This window comes from Channa argus, chromosome 16, assembly GCF_033026475.1.
Source record: "Channa argus isolate prfri chromosome 16, Channa argus male v1.0, whole genome shotgun sequence".
Classification (NCBI taxonomy): domain Eukaryota; kingdom Metazoa; phylum Chordata; class Actinopteri; order Anabantiformes; family Channidae; genus Channa; species Channa argus.
The window spans coordinates 21180239-21198291 of record NC_090212.1 but is presented as its reverse complement, the minus strand read 5'-3'; the positions used below and the strand labels follow the sequence as shown (position 1 = coordinate 21198291).

At 41.7% G+C, this 18053-nt stretch overlaps 1 protein-coding gene across 5 annotated transcripts in view; it reads right to left on the bottom strand.

Moving 5' to 3' along the window:
- The window catches only part of sptbn5 (spectrin, beta, non-erythrocytic 5), a 47382-nt gene extending 31213 nt beyond the window's left edge, over nt 1-16169 (bottom strand). For 3 of the 5 annotated variants that reach the window (XR_010911108.1, XM_067480605.1, XM_067480606.1), the window contains exons 1-23: nt 15971-16169; nt 14669-14836; nt 12563-12730; nt 12359-12475; nt 11892-12049; nt 11577-11805; nt 7740-7826; nt 7537-7644; nt 7252-7336; nt 6897-7030; nt 5586-5806; nt 4478-4616; nt 3960-4094; nt 3781-3869; nt 3514-3667; nt 3102-3305; nt 2763-2969; nt 1919-2081; nt 1408-1544; nt 1070-1288; nt 823-975; nt 518-648; nt 177-428 (exon numbers count right to left, since the gene is read on the bottom strand). Coding sequence is in view for 4 of the 5 variants with exons in the window: in XM_067480605.1 (XP_067336706.1) it covers nt 177-428; nt 518-648; nt 823-975; nt 1070-1288; nt 1408-1544; nt 1919-2081; nt 2763-2969; nt 3102-3305; nt 3514-3667; nt 3781-3869; nt 3960-4094; nt 4478-4616; nt 5586-5806; nt 6897-7030; nt 7252-7336; nt 7537-7644; nt 7740-7826; nt 11577-11805; nt 11892-12049; nt 12359-12475; nt 12563-12730; nt 14669-14836; nt 15971-16129 (3617 nt within the window). In the remaining variant the exon portion in view is untranslated. Of the gene's footprint in view, nt 1-176; nt 429-517; nt 649-822; nt 976-1069; nt 1289-1407; nt 1545-1918; nt 2082-2762; nt 2970-3101; nt 3306-3513; nt 3668-3780; nt 3870-3959; nt 4095-4477; nt 4617-5585; nt 5807-6896; nt 7031-7251; nt 7337-7536; nt 7645-7739; nt 7827-11576; nt 11806-11891; nt 12050-12358; nt 12476-12562; nt 12731-14668; nt 14842-15970 lie in introns of all 5 variants that reach the window. The other 2 variants (XM_067480607.1, XM_067480608.1) reach the window with 2 other exon arrangements.
- Nucleotides 16170-18053: the final 1884 nt, after the last annotated feature.

Below are 18053 nucleotides of genomic sequence, written 5' to 3'. Positions count from 1 at the left end.
CACAGACTGTAAGATATAGTCAAGTCCTCTTCTGTGCTCTGATACAAGAGTCCATTCCCCAAGCTGTTTAATGTAAAATATGTCAAACCAGTCAGTGGAACTTCACACATTTCAACTTTGTCTATTAATGTTTTTGGCCTAAACCAGTGCTGAGAAAAACAAAATCAGACACATACATCTTAGCAACACTTTTCAGGTACGCGATCTTGCTCTCCAAGGTCTGGATTTCTCTGAGGGCCTGACTCTGGTTCTTCTCCTCAGCCAGCAGGGTAAAGGAGCTGCAGCCCAGGTCCACTGGCTCGAGCCTGGACAGCTGACCATGCAGCTGGACTTTAGCCTCCTCGCAGCTCTGCAGGAAGGACTGCACATCTGCTGTGCTCAGCAGCTCGTGACCTTTCTCGTCCTTTAGCTTCAAGATCCGATTCCACCTGAGGACATGACAAAACCAGTATCAGGTCAGGGACTGCTAGATGCTGGCAGTTTAGTGGACTAAGATGTTGCAGGTGTTGTGCTGTACCTGTTGGAAACCCTCCTCAGCCTTGCCTGGATTTCACTGTGTTTACTGTGCCGACTACTCACTAGCTCGTCCGCTAATTTGGTTATGTTGTCCAGCTGTCCCTGTCCACTTGCCAACTCAGTCAAGAAGTTCTAAGACAGTTTCAGCATATATATTAGTAAATATTAATAACAACCCACACAAATAATTTAGTTCACTTACGGTTATGCAGAAAGGTAAGAGAGTGGAAGAAAATATCCCAACATGACGAAATAATTATTAAAGTCATGTTTTTTATGTGTGTTGGTCTTGGGCGAAGTTCTAACCTCATATTTGGCCTGCACCACTCCCAGGTTGTCGGCATCAGTGCTGAAGGTGTTCAGGACGTTCTCTTTGTCCTCCATCCATGACTCAAACTCCTGGCAGCTGTTGTAGAAGCGATGCAGACGCAGCGTTTCCTCCAGACTTCTCGTCTTCGACTGTGAAGACAAGAAATCGAATCTTTCAGTTTTAAATGGAACCTGCGTGTAGCTCTAAAACATCAGACTGCATTTCCCCTGCTGCCTCTCTCACCTTGACCAGGTTATACAGGGAGTTGTAGTCTTGGTCCAGTCTGGCCTGCGTGCCCTCCACAGTGTCTCTCTGGTACTCTGGGTCAGGCAGCTGTGTAGTTTGGATCTCAGACGTGCTGCGACGCGTCGAGCGGTTGCGCCTTGGACGACTTGTCTTCCTGCCGGGACTTTCTGGTACATCACTGGTGGAGGTGGGTGTGGTGGGGGGTAAAGTCTGAACCTAGTAAGATCAAGTTTTGATGCTTATTAGTTGTGAGTACGGCAAATGACCCAAAATGCAGAATACACTGATTTACATGTTAATGATTTATTAGATTGAAATATAATTATAGATTGTACTGTGGGTGGCAGCAGGGACAGGTAGGTTTTGGGGATGAGTTGCTGTTTTCCTTTGCTGTCTCTAGCCAGGACTCGGTCTCCATCTGGCTCAGCACCAACAATAGTGACAATTTCGTTACGATCCCAAGGAAACTGACCTGAAAAGGGATTGAATAAAGATTTTAGGCCTATAATTACCTTTTCTACAGGTTTTGCAAAAGGCAAAATAAGAATGGATAATAAACGAAGTTATCAAACTGGTAATCTCACAAAATCTTCAATTAATAATTTGTTTAAATACTTGTTAGAATGTTAGAAAAAATACAATGTACTGAAGTATTGTATAGTATTAAGAGGGAATTTTTTTAATGCTTAACTGTGAGAACTAATCCCTAAAGGACTGAGTCTGAAAATATCAACTTCTGATTTTTTAACAACATTTTAACAATATCAAAAGCATCGGTTTATGTATGATGGTCAATTCCCATCATGCTCTGCTGTTTTAGACCGTCACAAAGTTGACCTGCAGTACCTCTGCTGTATCTGAAGCGGACCTTGGCTTTGGTCTCTTGACTCTGAGCGGGGGAGCTCATAGAGCCTCTTCCACCCTTGGGGCTGGGTGCCCCGCCTGCCGAGTCCTCCTCTTCTCCAGAGGAGTCGCTGTATTCAATCATTTTAGTCTCCTGGGGCTCCGCCTACACAGGTGGAGCAAAGTTTTTAGAAAAGCAAACTTGACACGAGTGCAATTTGACACGAGGATGAAGCAAATGTCTTGTCTTCTCTGGTTACCTGTTCAAACTATGACCACAACAACATTGCTGCTAGTTATGGTTAGATATGTTCCTTGGCTGGAAAGCAGTTAAAACAACTTAAATCGTGAACTGAATCCGAAAATGAAACTGCTTCAGGTTTTGGAGACGGTGACAAATTTAAGGTTGATTGTTTTTTAAACTATGTTGGGTGACACACCTTAAAATGATGATTAACTGTTGATTGCGTCATCATTTATCCTCAAATCCAACTTTCGACCACCATCATTACTTATGTCGCCCATCCTCCCTGTTCATTCAATCACTTCACTGCACAACACCCCTGGTTATTGGAACCGTTATTTACTTATACTGAATTTCTTTGATCTTACTGATGGAAGTTTTTGCTTTTGTGACGGTGTGGTTCTTTAGTTTTGTCTTTGGACCAGGGAGCAAAGCAATTTCCCTGTGGGATTAATAACGTTGGTTGAATCACTTGTCCTTAAGTTTTTTCCGTCTATGGCAGCAACACACATTACAGCATCCTTCACAAAGTCCTGCAGGTTAAACTGGACTAACCTAACACCTAATACCCAGACCATCGCAGTCACACAGACGTCTACTCACAGTGAGAGCTGTCAGCTGTGCTGCACTCCTCGCCTGCTCCGACAGCCTCTTTATCTCAGAGGCGTAGGCTGCAAACTCTTTTTCCAACCGCAGATGGCGCTGAAGCAGAGCCGCTGTGCTCGACTCGTCCTTTCCATAGTCCTCGCTAGTCAACAGCGGTTTCCTGTCATTCAGCCAGGATTTCCCCTCTGCTGCATCTGCAAAATACTGCACAAAACAAATGTAGTTGGTTCGTCTGTGTTAAGCTAAAAAGATCTGGGGAAACGTCCCCATAATCCAGTCGGTCTGAACAACTGAATTGTGGTAGTTTATGGGGTTTGATGGCAGCTGTGTATTCACCTGTTTGATGGTGGCAGCAGCCTGCAGCCTGTTGCGACGCCCCGTTACCTCAATGTTCAGGTGGCTCCACTGCTTCTTTAATGTCCTGATCCATTTCTGGATAGCTCCTTGGTTGACCTGATTCCGTTTGGACAGCAGGTCCTGACCACGATCCTGAATAGCCTGGTACAGAGACTCCTTGGCCTGAAGCTCTGCCTCCAGAACCTACATTTATAATTATATTGTAATTCACTGAAATGCTCACCACAAACTTTTTGTCAATACGTACTTCTCTTTACATCTATGGTGTTTTTTCTCACACTCATCATTCATCCATACTAGAAAATATAGGCCCTGAAACAGTTCATACGGTTTATTTACTTTGTTCATTTTCCTGACAAAGTGTTTGAACCAGGGCTTTTGTGTTGTTCACCTTGTGTTTGTGTTGGGCCAGCTGGATGTGATTGAGGTCCCGTCCGAGTCCGGCAGTCTGCACCCTCAACCAGCTTTCATAAAGCCAGGCCTCCGCCTCCTCACAGTCATAGAAGAACTCAAACAACCTCAGCTGAGCCTCTAACTGTTTCCTCCTGAGAGAGGAGGACGAAACGGGAATGAGAAGCCGAAGGAGAAAATGAAGACACGAAAAACTGGAAGTTAAAAAATGAAAGACCCCAAAGTGAAGGTGAGAAAAGAGCGAAACCTGTTGCTGCTGAGGGAAACCAGAGATTTGTACTGAGTGTCAAGAGCTCTCACTCTGCTCTGAATCTGTTGGCCATCTCTCGCTTTTCCCTGAGAGTCAGAGAGAGATATCATCACCACCTCCTACAAAATTATTAAACAGTTCGCCAACACAGGCACAGACACTAATCAGTCTTATACCTTCATGGCTGTGCTGCTGATGGCAGTGATGGTTTCACCATGAGCTGAGATTTGAGCTTCTAGGAGATCCTGCTTCTGAAGAAGAGACTCCATCTCTGCCAACTGCTTCCCCAGTTCAGAGGAACTGGCCTGGGACTAGAAACAAAGAGGGGAAAAGGTTAAAAGATTGGGGACACTGAAAGAGAAGAGCGTAACACTGAGAGAAAGTTTTATCTGTGGTACATCATTTGTAAGATCTTAACATTACACCAACAGACGTCAATAGTCGACATATTTTCAAAATATCTTTAATAGTCATCGTGGCTTTCTGAGGTTAAAAAACAGTACAAAGAAGCACCAGTTTGTTTTTTTAATGCTTATTTAATCAACTCATTATTTCCTGTTTATTGATTCTGTCTTTGACAAAGGCTTTTATTTTGTATATAAACAGAAATACTGTTTTTTTCGAAGCAACTAACCTAATGTCCTTCATGACTAACCTGGTTGGCTTAATAAATTCTAAAAAGGTGTAAACTCACCTGCAATTCTTTCAGTTCCTGGGAGATGAGGTCAATGTCTCTGAGGAAACTGAGAGTTTCCACTGTGTTTCTCAGCAGCCCCCTTTGGTCTTTGAGTTGCTGCAGTAGGTCCATCCATTGACGACTAATGTTTTCCTCTCTTAAAAAGACAATTACACATTTATGTCAGGAAAACACAAAACGTACCATTTTCATAACTTGGGGTTATTGGGTTATACATATCTACAGTTCTCTACGTAGCACGACCAAGTGTCTCACATTGGAAAAAACTTCCACATGACATCATCCGAAGCTATCGCACTCATGTCTAAGTATGTCACTGTCCAAGAGGGGACAGGCCCTTCCTCCTAAAAAAGGGGTTGACACAGCACCAACTAAACATTAATGGAGGGAGACCACCTCATTTGTACAACCCCAATTCCCAAAAAGTTGGGGAATGGTGTAAAACGTAAATGAAAATCAAAATGCAATGATTTGCAAATCTCATCAACCCATATTTTATTCACAATAGAACATAAACAACATATCTACAGGCAGTTGTTAAAAGAAGAAGTGATGCTACACAGTGGTCAACATCACCCTGTTCCAACTTTGTTGAGATGTGTAGCTGCCATCAAATTCAAAATGAGCTAAAATTTTCCCTGAAATCGTAAAATGTCTCAGTTTCTACATCTGATATATTGTTTATGTTCGATTATGAATAAAAACGAGCTTTGATGAGATTTGAAAATTATTGCATTCAGTTTTTATTCACATTTTCCAGAGCGTTGTCAGACAGCGAAAAGTCAGAAAGCAGCATTTTCTGTCACTACACAGTTAAAAACTGCGAGGTTCTGTGAATCTGAGGTGGAGGAGAAATCTGATTATTTTGCTGATCCATGTAAACACCAGTCCCTGATTACCTCAGAGAGCTGCTGCTATGCCGATGACACCTCACTCTATTGTTCCTATCAGGCTAATTGACTTACCTCATCTACTGTCCACCTTAAAAACCTTTATGTTTCACTTCAGGTTTCCTCTGCTATACTGCTGGGTGATTCAATCCAACATCTTTAATCCTCCAGCTCCTTGAACCAATATGACATAATTTGTGGTCCATTTTCTTTACCTCCTGATGACCTGCTCCTTGCTGTGGTAGTTTCCTTTTTCGATGGTTTTGGCCATATCGCTGAGGGCAGTGAAACGAGGCTCCCCGGCCAGAACATCAGTGGAGAGGGCCTCCAGACGGCGGCCGGCTGCCTGAGCTTCCTCCAGGGTGGACAGACCTCTGAAGTCTTGTCTCCGGATCAGACGGAGTGTGTCATCCAGATATCCCTCCCTCAGGACTGCCTAAAACACCAAATGACTGACTGAATTCTGCTTATCACATCCATCGGGCATAACATTATGACCACATGTAAATGCACTTATATAGCGATTTTCTGCCTATTGGTACTCAAATAGCTTTCACACTGCTTCTCATTCACACTCACAATCTACCTTCTGCGCCGCATTCGCTCCCGTACAATCTAATGCAATCCAACGCAGTGGCTCTTTGTTGAATTCTACCTTTACAATGTTATAATTGCTTCGTTTTTAGATTGAAACTGTATTTCTCTCTTTTTTTATTACCGAGGTCAAAGTGGGTAGCGGACTTGTACAGGAGTTCATTATAAGAAGAGGTGGTTCTAAAGTTTTGGCCACATTCCCTTTACAATGCACCTGAAGCTTAATGTTGGCCAGATTTATCAATTTCACAACCAACATTAATGGGTTTTTGGGGTCAGTGTCCTGTTGGAACACTCATTTTTACCCACTAATTGAAAACCCCTGATCTAGCTGATGGTTTGAGGATTTGCTGAAGAATTCTGAGGTTCCCATCCTTCATTATTCCATCCACGCTGTGAAATGCACCGGCAGCAAAAGTGACACGGAGCACGGTGCTACAACTACTGTTGCCTCACCTTTACTTGTCCAAGCATACTTTGTGGCCAAAGACCTCAATCTTCATCTCATCTGACCATAAAACTTCCACAACTGCCTTTCAGTGTAAATGACACATATCTGGCCACTGGTGTTCCAGCAGCTTCTAGTTCATGGAAGACCTGTTACATAATGGTTCCTGGATTGTTGGTTCCTGACAATTTATGCTAATCTTCTAACATCTAAGAGAGAAAATTTGGGTCTTCTTCCAAATCTTGGAAAATGGCCCCACCTTCCAATACCTGATATTTGAACTGATGATCTTGGAATCTGGAGTAGTTTAGAAATGGCTCCAACAGACCTTCCTGACTTGTGTAAATCTACCATCCACTTTCTCAGATCTGCACTAAGCTCTGTGGACCTATTGTGTGTGTTGGTCAATCTTCAACAAACCCTTTGAATGTTGGCGAGATAACTTAATCAAATATGCTGCATTGTGTATAAGCAGTGCAGTTACCTTCCTCCCAAACTTCTGGGCGAGCTGCTCCAGGGTTTCCAGGCGCTGCAGGGCCTCCTGCAGTGCTCGTTCTCTCTCGTGTTCAGCTCTCTCCAGTAAAACCCAACTTCTCTCTATGTCACTCAGAGTTTTTCCTTCACACACAAACAAGCATGTTCGGATATGGATAATGTTCACACTTGTGCGTGAATCAGCAGTGTTTTGAATGTTACACTTTAATCTTTGTGGCTCTTGATTTGCAGTATGTGTATGTGCATTAATGCTTTTAAGAATGTTGTGATGTTTAAAGTTGAAGACGTTACATTTGCCAAACTCACAAAATAATCCACAACTGATAGACAACAGTGTTACATACCCTCTGGGGGATTATAAGCCCACTGGTTGTTGGCTGCCAGCTGAGTCTTCAGACTGAACAGATGAGCTTCAATTGCCCCACGCTCCTAAAGAAATGAATGAAGAGACACTGGCATCATGACTGATTACTCATAATCAATAAAAAGCACAAAACACTTAGAAACTTAGACCTCAAGTCATCAACAAACAAATTGTCAGAAACTTCTCATTAACATTCATTTTAGTTTTAATTAGTTTTCATATTAAGCTTTAAAAAAAGTGGAACAAATAATTAAATTTGACTCACCTGGTATTTGAGAGGTTTCTCCACAGTTCTATAGGTCTTGAAAGCCGTCATCAGCGTCTGCATCTCCCGCAGACAGTTTGGGAATCTTCTGTCATTCAGCTGCACCACCTTCAGTCGGTCAGACAATGATCTTTACATATTTCCACATCGTGTTTTCTTCACATCTATGAATGAACCTATGGTAAAACTGGTGTTTCTGTTACCTTGGTTTTGATCCAGTGAAGCAGATCTGACACCATTCTCTCATACAGCACTTTCATGTTATCCAGTTCCATCAGCAGCCCAACAATCTGAGGAGATGCAGGGGGGACATTTCTGTGTTATTCTGCAGTGTCAATACTGCACCAGCGTCCTCACTAGTGTTTTTTTTTTAACCAAACATCTTAGTTATGTTCAAATTTCACAGTTTGAGTTCAGATATTTTGATATTGTAAACAACACACTTTACCAAGGGCAAAAACTGAGGGGAAGGGCTATAAACACGTAGAATAGTAAAGACTTAGAATTCAGACTTTTGCCTGGTTTGTCAGCAGCACAAGTTTAAACCACACTAAAATAGTTTTCTCCAAACCTTTTAATACTTCTATTCAGAACGGGCCCAGTAAACTAAAGATAGACATGGAACAAACCTTGTGATGGGATCTTGTGGCCGATTCTCTCCTGTACTCCCTCTTTACCCACTGACCACTGAGACTTCCTCCTACTGACATAGTGGGAACTCTGTACATACGAGGCTGTGACAAATTACCCAGATAAACCCCACAAGCAACAAGAGATGCTCCCACACACCTTGTGTATGGCCACCTGGCACTCACAGTGGACAACAACCAAAATCATCATTAATGTTTGTGTATGCATGTAATGCAGGTCCCCTTTAAGTTATATAATGAGGAAAACCAGGGTCACACCAAAAACACCCCTGGTGCACCCATCTAAGCCTGGAGCGTCCTGTGCTCCCAGCGCCTGGAGTGGACCTGCACACTCGGTATACGATACTGTAAATCTGATGGAGATGTCTCAAGCTACTTTGATCCCTCCTTACACCTAGTGGTGCCAACTTTAAGCTATGAGGTGTTTGCGAAAACTTCTGTACCTACAAATCCTTTGGAACATACAGTGCTGAAGATGCTTTACCTGTTTTCTCCAATTCAAACATGGCTAGTTGTTTCTGAGACCTCTGTCTGCCTACGAAAGCCCTTTGACAAACGTGTCCACCTGATGCACACAGTATATGTAGTCGACAGCATTTCTGAAAGCCCTGATCTCACCTGGAGCACACCTGGCCGGTCCACTTTAGCTCCATTCTCAAGTCTCAAAACCAAACCCGAAAACACTTCTTTCCTTCCTAATGTGAAATCCTTATGTCACCCCAGATAAGTGGCCGTATGAGGACATACTTGCTTCGCCTGTATATAAAGAGAAATGGCAAATCCTGCTGAGTGGTGCAATGTTACAGACTAGTGAATAAACTATATGAGCTTACTGAAAAACTGTCTTCTGCGTTGGGTAAATAGTTACTTGTGCTACTCTGTAAACAACCTTCAATTTACTAGAGTACATTCCAAGTGGCATGGGCGGATACATCAGATATAATCCATCACAGCATATACACAATATATAGCCAATGTGTAATATTATTTTTGGAATTCTACAGTTCACAGAACAAGATGAAATTAAAAGCTCTTGCAGTATCTTTGCTCAGTGAAAACACGTTTCTACCTCAGCAGCTGCAGCTTTTAGAACACATGCAGTACAGAACTGTCCAGGCTTTACCAACCAACCAGAGGTCACACACCGAGACAATGCTCATCAACTAAAAGAGCTACAAGCGCAGCCCTAAAATCCTCGACCGTACAGTCCAAACTCTGAGATGAAGTCCACGTCCGACCCTTCATCCTGTCTCATCTCTTCTCATAGTTCTATGGTGCAGCTAAAGGTGTGTAGCTGTGCCATCAGCAGCTCTGACTAAATGTTGCTGTCTCAAGCTGGGATTCTGTGTGTGTGTGTGTGTGAGATCTGATCTAATTAGCTTAGCGTCTGCAGCACCACCCACACTGACCTACACAAGATAAAGAGGTGAACAACAGACTGCATGATACCCACTCACAAACCAAACATCTCTATAACTGATACTTCTGTCACGTGTCTAATATTACATGTCATTGTAAATAGTGGGCAGCATGTGGCTGAGCGGTTGACACTGCTGCCTCACAGTCGGAAGGTCCCCAGTACATATTTACATGCCCAGAGTCCACAAACATGCATGTTAGGTTAGATGGTGACTAGAAATTGGCCACAGCTGTCTGCAATTGTCTGTCTGTGTGTGTCTCTGTGTGTTGGCCCTGAGACAGCGTGGACACCAGTGACAGCTGAAGGTTTAATCAGTTGGTCATTTGAAAAAAATGTTTGATCCTTTACTCCTTTAAGTAAAAAACCCAACTTAACACATTTGCTATTTCTATGTGGTTAAGTGATGCAAAAACCTTTGGAAATTAACTTTTCCTACTAAAGTAGTACTAAAGTAGTACTAAAGTAGTACTCTTAGTACTGAGAGTCTCCTTTAGGCTGCTACTTTCTCTTGGACCGTGATAAGAACTCAGTGGATCAGTTCCGTGTGTTCTAGCTCTGTCCGTCCTGACTTTAATCCAGCAGTAATCCACACTGGCTGACAGACAGGAGGCAGAGTACAGTGGATTAGAGGGCGTCACAGTGCAGGTGTACACTGACAGGTGAACAGCAATCCTGGTCAGAGAGGAGGATCTTCGGTTTGAATGTGCTGGTGTTTCACTGCTGCCTCTCATTTTTGCATTTTGCCCTTAAGCTGCCTGAATTTTAATTCCAAATGTTTCGATTTCCCCCTGAATCTCTGCACCTACAGAGAGGAATAGAAATATATTGTGTTGCTGCAGTGCCAACAACAGCCTGCAGAGGGTGAGAAAGGCCACATTTTGGACAAACCACCATCTACATCTGAGTGTCTAGGGGCCCAACTGCAGTTCATGGATGTTTAAGTTGTCAGCATGAAATAATTTACATTCATATATAAGACAACAGAAATCTACAAAGTTCACTGATTTAAGAGGCTCTGTGAATTTGTACCTGCTGACATACAGTTAGGTAACAAATACATTTTGTGGGTTTCTTGCACTTAGAGTGTGTGTGGGCTTTAAGAGAACAGATTCTCATTCATACTGTAATTTCTGGGAGTACGTGTGACTGTTGCTGCCTAGTAACACTGTACCTTTATTTTGATAGTCTCACACCAAGAGAGGAGAGTGGAGCCACACAGTTTCTTTGCTCTCTCCGGTTTGGAGTTTTATGATCCTGCTGTGTCTAAATAAATGCATGCACTTTTTTTGATGGAGCTTTTTTGGATGAGGATAAAAGTGTTGATGTAGCTGTTTTGTCCTCACTGTCTTAAAATAGGTCGATTTCTAGTTTATTTTCAGGTACTTTCTTATTACTTACTTGAGTATTTCTATTTCATGCTACGTATACTGCACAGTTCAGAGAGGAACAGAGCACTTTTATCTCACTACATTTAATTACTTTATACGTAAACCAAAATATAATTCAAAAAATACATGATCTATAATTTGTATTAACCAGCTGACATGTAAAAATTAGATAAATCTAGCACCTACAATATCGAACATTTCAATGCCTTAACATTTTAGATTTCAGCAGAAACCTTATTTACGGGGCACATATGGAACAAATCTAGACTTTAGTGTACGTTCATGTTATTAACAGCATAAAGTTAAAACATTTACAACTTTCATTAAAGCTTTTATCAGTAACTCAGGGTAATTTTCTTACTCCTACTTTTGGAGTTACAGCACATCATAGAACATGTATATGATTCTTCAGTGAAGAATTATATTGCTGTTGTTTGTGTGCTGAGTTTGTGTCCTTGATTTTTGCTTGAAACCTTCTGTAATGATAAAAACACTTGTTGCCTTTTTGATTTCAGATGAACTCTCTCAGTTTGTTAAACGCTACCAATAGTTAGAGGTGCAGGTGCTGTCTTTTGTTCAGACCTTAGCGAGTCTCTTCTGGATGGTCTGTCCTTGCTTCATCTTGGAGAAGTAGTGGTAGTACAGGGACACATAGGTCATGATGGATTTCTCGTCTGGATGAGGGACCACTATGTCGTCTACCTCCAGCAGCTGCATGATGCCGAACTCCCGCTCTGCCAGGGAGAAGGCGTGCTCCAGGTTATAACGGGGGTCATCACCGTGAAGGCGGCGGTAGTCGAATAGGTCAGGCCTGGGATGGAACGAGAGAGGGTTGAGGAGATGGATGACGGACACATCACAGGTGTGTGTGTGTGTGTGTGTTTGTGTGTGTGTTACCTGTGGGTATGGATGAGGGCGTTGAAGGCAAGTCCGTCCCTCCAGCTGGAGGAGAAATCTTGCACATTGACGCCGTCATAGCCGGATGTTTTTCTCTGACACCAGATGAGCAAAGCTTCCTTCGCTGAGCGATGAGCCACGCTCCCTCCAGAATCCGTCTAAAGGGGAAAGGGGGGGGGGGCAATACAAAGGAATTACAGATAAGAAGAGGCATTAAAATATGGAAACAAAAGAAACAGGTGGGGGGCAGAATGAAGAAAAAACAGGATAGATGAGATGAGATAAGGAGAGAAGAGGACACAAGACAAAAGGAAAATGTTGTTATCTGTCATGACTTTTCAGGTTTTTGCTTAAATTAAAATCCCTAAAGGACAATTTTAAAACCAAACTTTTACATTTGTTCATGTAAATTACAGAAACTAAGCCTGATTCCTGCCAAGCTAATGGTTGTGGGTTAAATTCGCAACCTCGTCCAGGTTGATGGGTCCAATCTGGAACCTGAGGATGATGATCCACAGCAAACCCAGGATCAGCGTCCGGTCTCCATCCACCACATTCTCTGGACCAATCAGATCCACCCGAATCTGATGGAGAAGACAGTGATTTGGTTCAATACAGAGCTGGACCGAGGAAAGAAAACACTTTTCTGAAAGATTGGACAGGTGAGTTACCTTAGTTTTGAGGAAGTTAATAGCGATGCTGTTGTTCTCCAGACAGTGGACTCTCAGTTTGCGTCGGCTGGGTGGAGGCAGCTTCTCTCTGGAGATGAACTCTAGCAAACGAATCAGAATGACTCCAGTTTTCAGCTCCTGGTAGACGTCAGTCAGCTCCAAGTTCTCCTGCAGGAGGCCAAACAACCAGTTGATCCGTATAAAGGTTTAACAACAAAGATGTTCAGTTACAGTAATGAGAAAAAACCTGTTTACAGCCCTAAAACTGGCTCATCTCAACCATCTCAGGAGTTAAGTGCTGTGTGTAACATAACATCTATGTTATCTAATAGGATCTCAGAATGCAGGCCTACTTGTGGTTCCCAGAATTTCCAAATGTAAAATGGGAGGCAGAGCCTTAAGCTATCAAGCTCCTCTCCTGTGGAACCAGCTCCCAGCTCAGATTCAGGAAGCAGACACCCTCTCTACTTTTAAGTCTAGGCTCAAAATCTTCCTCTTTCATAAAGTTTATACTTAGTTATAGTTATGCTGCTATAAGCTTAGACTGCTGGGGGACCCCCCTGCTCCTGTCCCTCTCTCCTCTCCTCTCACTTCACAATTGTCACCACTGTATGACATTAACTCTGTGTGTTCTCTCCCGTAGTTGTCTTTGTCCTTCTCTGTCCCCCTCTCTCTGTCCCTTTCTGTGTCCCCCGGCTTTGAAGCTGTGTGTCTTCCAGCGTGAAGCTACTGGTCCTTCCAACCTGCCCGATGTTTTGTTGTTGCTTTTTGTTGCTCTGTTCTTTTCTCTCTTCACTTTCCACTCAACCCAACCAGTCAAGGCAGATGACCGTCCACCCTGAGCCTGGTTCTGCTGGAGATTTCTTCTGTTAAAGGGAGTTTTTCCTCTCCACTGTTGACTAGGACTTGTTCCAGGGGGAATTGTTGGGTTCTCTCTATACATCTAATAATATTGACTTTATTCTGTAAAGTGCCTTGAGATGATTTTGTTGTGAATTGGCGCTATATAAATAAAGTTGAATTGAATTGAATTGAATTATATTCTACACAATAGGTTGCTGATTGTCTAAATTAGGATTTCTGAGTTAAACCAACCCAATATAGACGTTCATCTACAACCCAATTTCCAAAGAAGTTAGGACGATGTGTAAGACGTAAAACAACAAAATGACAAAAACAGAGAATGCAATGATTTGCAAATCTCATCAACCCACATTTTATTCACAACAACGATATCAGGTGTTGAAACAGACACATTTTTACCATTTCATGGAAATTGTGAGCTCATTTTAAATCTGTTTGCAGCAACACATCTCAACAAAGTTGCTGGACTTTAGCAGAGGAATGTTGTGTCATTCTTGTCTGATACCAGATTGTTTTTATGATGTGCCAAATGTCTTCTATTTGTGAGAAGTCTGGACTGCAGACAGGCCACTTCAACACCGGGACTCTTCTCCTGCTATAATGTGGTTTAGCATTGTCTTGCTGAAATATGCGAGGTCTTCCCTAAAAGAGACATTGTCTGTTGCTGTAAATCCGCTGTCCTTTTCCAAAAAGAGTTTGAAATTATGAAAACAGAACAGTTTTCCATTTTTAGGTAACTTTTTTTTTCTAGTTCTGTGCAGTTTCATAGGACATAGATCTTCAGCTCACATTAGAACTGAAATGTAGTCAAAATGTTAATATTAATCAAATATTTTTTTTCGGCGCAAAAATCATTTTGTTACAGTCACTCTAATATTAGCATTTCCCTTAATAGTCTTATTTTATAAAGCAAATATTTTTTTCCCCTTTCGATAAATACATGTTTGAAACACGCTCAAGAACTGTGCCTAGATAGGATTTTAAGGTATTTGTACTTTACTTGGGTATTTCAGTTTTAAATGTATTTTACTGCATTATCTGACAGGTGAAGACACAGTAAGTGAAGTACATATAGTAATTAAAATAAGCTCCACCAGCTGTAATGTTACTGCATAAATAAATGCACACACATATATAAAGTAATTATTTTTCAGGGCAGGATTCTCACAAGTAGCAGAATATGAAGAACAGCTTCAGTCCTAATGAACTGAATCATTTCTGTTTCATGTCCTTCAGTCTCACCCCGTTCTTGGAGAAGACGCTGTTCATCCACTTGGTGAAGGTTTTCTTCTGGACAGCCATCCTCTGCTCCTGCAGCTCCCTGACCCGGCCGGCCCCGTCCTCCTCCCCATCCATCCTGAGCGGCTGAAAACACACCGAGTGTTTCACACCTTCCAAAAATGGACGAAGCTGGGCTTTAATGTGGCAGGTACACAAAGATACAGAGAATGTGATGTTTTAAATACACAACAGTGAAAATGGATGATGAGGTTAATTTCTACTCACATGTGAGTCAGACACAAACACATTGGATGAAGTACTTTTTTTTTTGAGAATGTGCAAATCATACAATGCAGATGCACTGTTACAAGTCCTGCATTCAAAGTGTCAAAGTTCAAAAATACTTGAAGAATCAAAAGTGAAAGTATTTTATTGTTGGAATATAATTATTAATCATCAACATGTTCCTCATGTAAATGTTGCAGCTTTAATAATCGAGCTGATTTTCACAATCATATAAACTGTTTTGATGATCACATGTTCTGAATCTAGTAATTACAGTGTGAAGTAGCTAATGTACTGCTGGGTAGCTGTATTTTCACAATAAAAGTGAGGGTACCATCTAAGCCTCAGAAGTGTAAGGCAGCCAGTGCCCAAGCAGATGTACTTCCAGGTTTGAACTTCAACATTTGGGTGTGAGAGGCCCCATTTTTGTGCATTTTTTATTTCTGCTGATGGGAAAACTTTGACTTCAAATACAACACTGCTGTTAAAATTCCTCAGCTTTTATAATCTATGCAATCCACAGTGTCATCACCTGTGCGTGTGTGTGTGTGTGTGTGTGTGTGTGTGTGTGTGTGTGCGTGTGGCCTATAAATGTTTGATCTTTGATTTCTTGGAGTAGCACCAAATGCTGACACACATGTGTTAAAGGTTTTCTACACACAGTAAAATCTGCCCAAAGCTGGAAGAGTTTTCTTATGAAGATGCATTGACTGTTGCCTCATCACTGGGTCCCACAGTAGCCACCCACCTACACTGCCTCTAAGTTGATGTGGCTCCTGTGGTTCTGGATAAAACTGAACTTGCTGTCAGTTGTGCATTTCTTTACACCTCTTGGCAGGATATGCAGCTAAGACACACAGCACTAACATAGGTTAAGATGACAAATCCTGCAGAATCACCAACAGAAAAGAACCTGAATACACACAGATCTCTAACTGCTGCTCTACACACACGTAGAAAGAAGACGAGAGGAAACAAAAGAGAAACTACTGACTGTACTTTTAACAACTGAACTTCGAGGAGAATTGCTCTTCTCACCTTCAGGTCTCGTCCTGCTGGCTGTTCTCTGTTTTTCAGCTCTACAATCTCGGGCGGAGTGAGAATCCAAAGCCGCGTTAAACTGATCGGACAGACACGGAGTGTGATCTGATGTTGCTGCACTGTCTCTAATGTTGCCCTAAAAGACCTGTGCTTCATGTGATGTGCAGTGTATGCGTGTGAACTTTGAAGCCATTGGATTTACAGCCTGAGCAGGTTCGCTAACGTGACCGCTGCCGAATCCTGCAGGGGTCAAAGTTCACACTGACAGTACCAACACACACAATCATTGCCACATTCAGACACGAACAACTCCTCCCATCTCTTCTTTTTTGATCATTTCACTTTATGGTTGGTGTGAATCTTACCCTGTAGGTAAACTGTAGTTACAGGGTTTGTACTAATGGTTTACGTAGTATGTAATACAGTAAATACATAATTGTAGGCACCTGATAACTAGATAAAAAGTTTGGGGAATAAGTGCGTGACAACCTGGGAACTAATTATACTTTATTTTTATGGTACATGGTACATATGTGGTACTAAATAAACAATCTTGCATTTGCAGGAAACAGAATTTACAGGTACCTATTCTGTAATTACAGGGTCCTGGATGATACACTCACGATAACCTCTCATATTAAAATTAACCATCTTAAGCTGAGCCACTCAGGCAAATTAAACTGATTAAAAAACAAACCAAAAAATAACCAAATCCTAATACAAGGAGAACAACAATCCTCTATAGATGTATAAACCAAACAGAAATTGAGAGTTTTTGAAAAAAAAAAAAAATTTTTATTTTACTTAATTTATCTTATCTTACTTAATAAAGACCACAATTGAAGTTATCAAAGCAACACAAGTTCAATCCAAAGCAATATTCATAAAACAATGATGTGGGCCAACGCCAAGATCAACAGAAGATAAATTCTGTCATCTTTATAGTAGTGACTTTATTGTGTAAAGCAGGGGTCACCAACATGGTGCCCGTGGGCACCAGGTCGCCCGCAAGGACCACATGAGTAGCCCGAGGGCCTGTTCTAAAATTAGCTCACCATAACGCCACTTACCAATGAGCTGCATCTAATTTTTTTGTTGCTATTCTTTTCTAAATCACATTTGAAAGTTATTGTGAGAAATCATTAACATGATCTGTGTCTTCACATAGATGAATATCATTAATGCAATTGATTGGCTTGAATTGAATAATGGAAAAGTCCCTGTTTGTTTGGCCAGTGCACATGGTCAACAGAACTCAACATAGGCTGTTGCCTCGAATAAAAACCAGCACCTATTTTTGGGTATTTTTTAATATAGAAATGTGTTATCTGTTTTTGCATTAAACATTGTAATGAACCCAGTTACAAAGCCGTCACTGTTTGAGATGTTATGGTTCTCAGGAATAGAAAAAGCACAACATCTAAGACCTAGGAACCGAGCAGGACTGTTCAAATTAGCAAACTGTATCTTCAAGATAAATATTCGAATAAATGTGAAGAAGGAGACTGCAACTAATTTGGTTTAGTTAGCAAATATCTGAGAGAGAATTTCTACTTCTACAGCAGACATCTGCACAACAACACACCCTGTCTCATAATAGTCTAATATTAATGTCTTATCCTGAGTAATAGAGGATTATTAGTGTGACAGTGGTTCACACCGTCCATGACGGGTTGGTGCCAACTGCTAAAAAATCACTTTTACACATTTACTCTACATTTATTTTAATTTCTACTTATACAATAACTAAACAGTCAAAAATCAAACAAAGTGAGAAAAGGCTGATTTCAATCCTCATGTCTTGTTGCAGTCTGATTAAACACTGAATCTTCTGCCTCCTCCTGTTTTTACTACATCATGTTTCCGATGCAAACAGACTAAAACCAACTGCAGTATTTTCTCCTAATGCAAAGACACACACACACACACACACACACACACACACACACACACACACACACACCGGTGCCTCAGCCTTCAGCCTTTGAGTCCAGTCCAACTGAACTGATGGGCTGAGTCAGACCGGATGTCATTAACATTTGATCCTTTGCACTGCAGACAGTATGAACAGAGGTGTGTG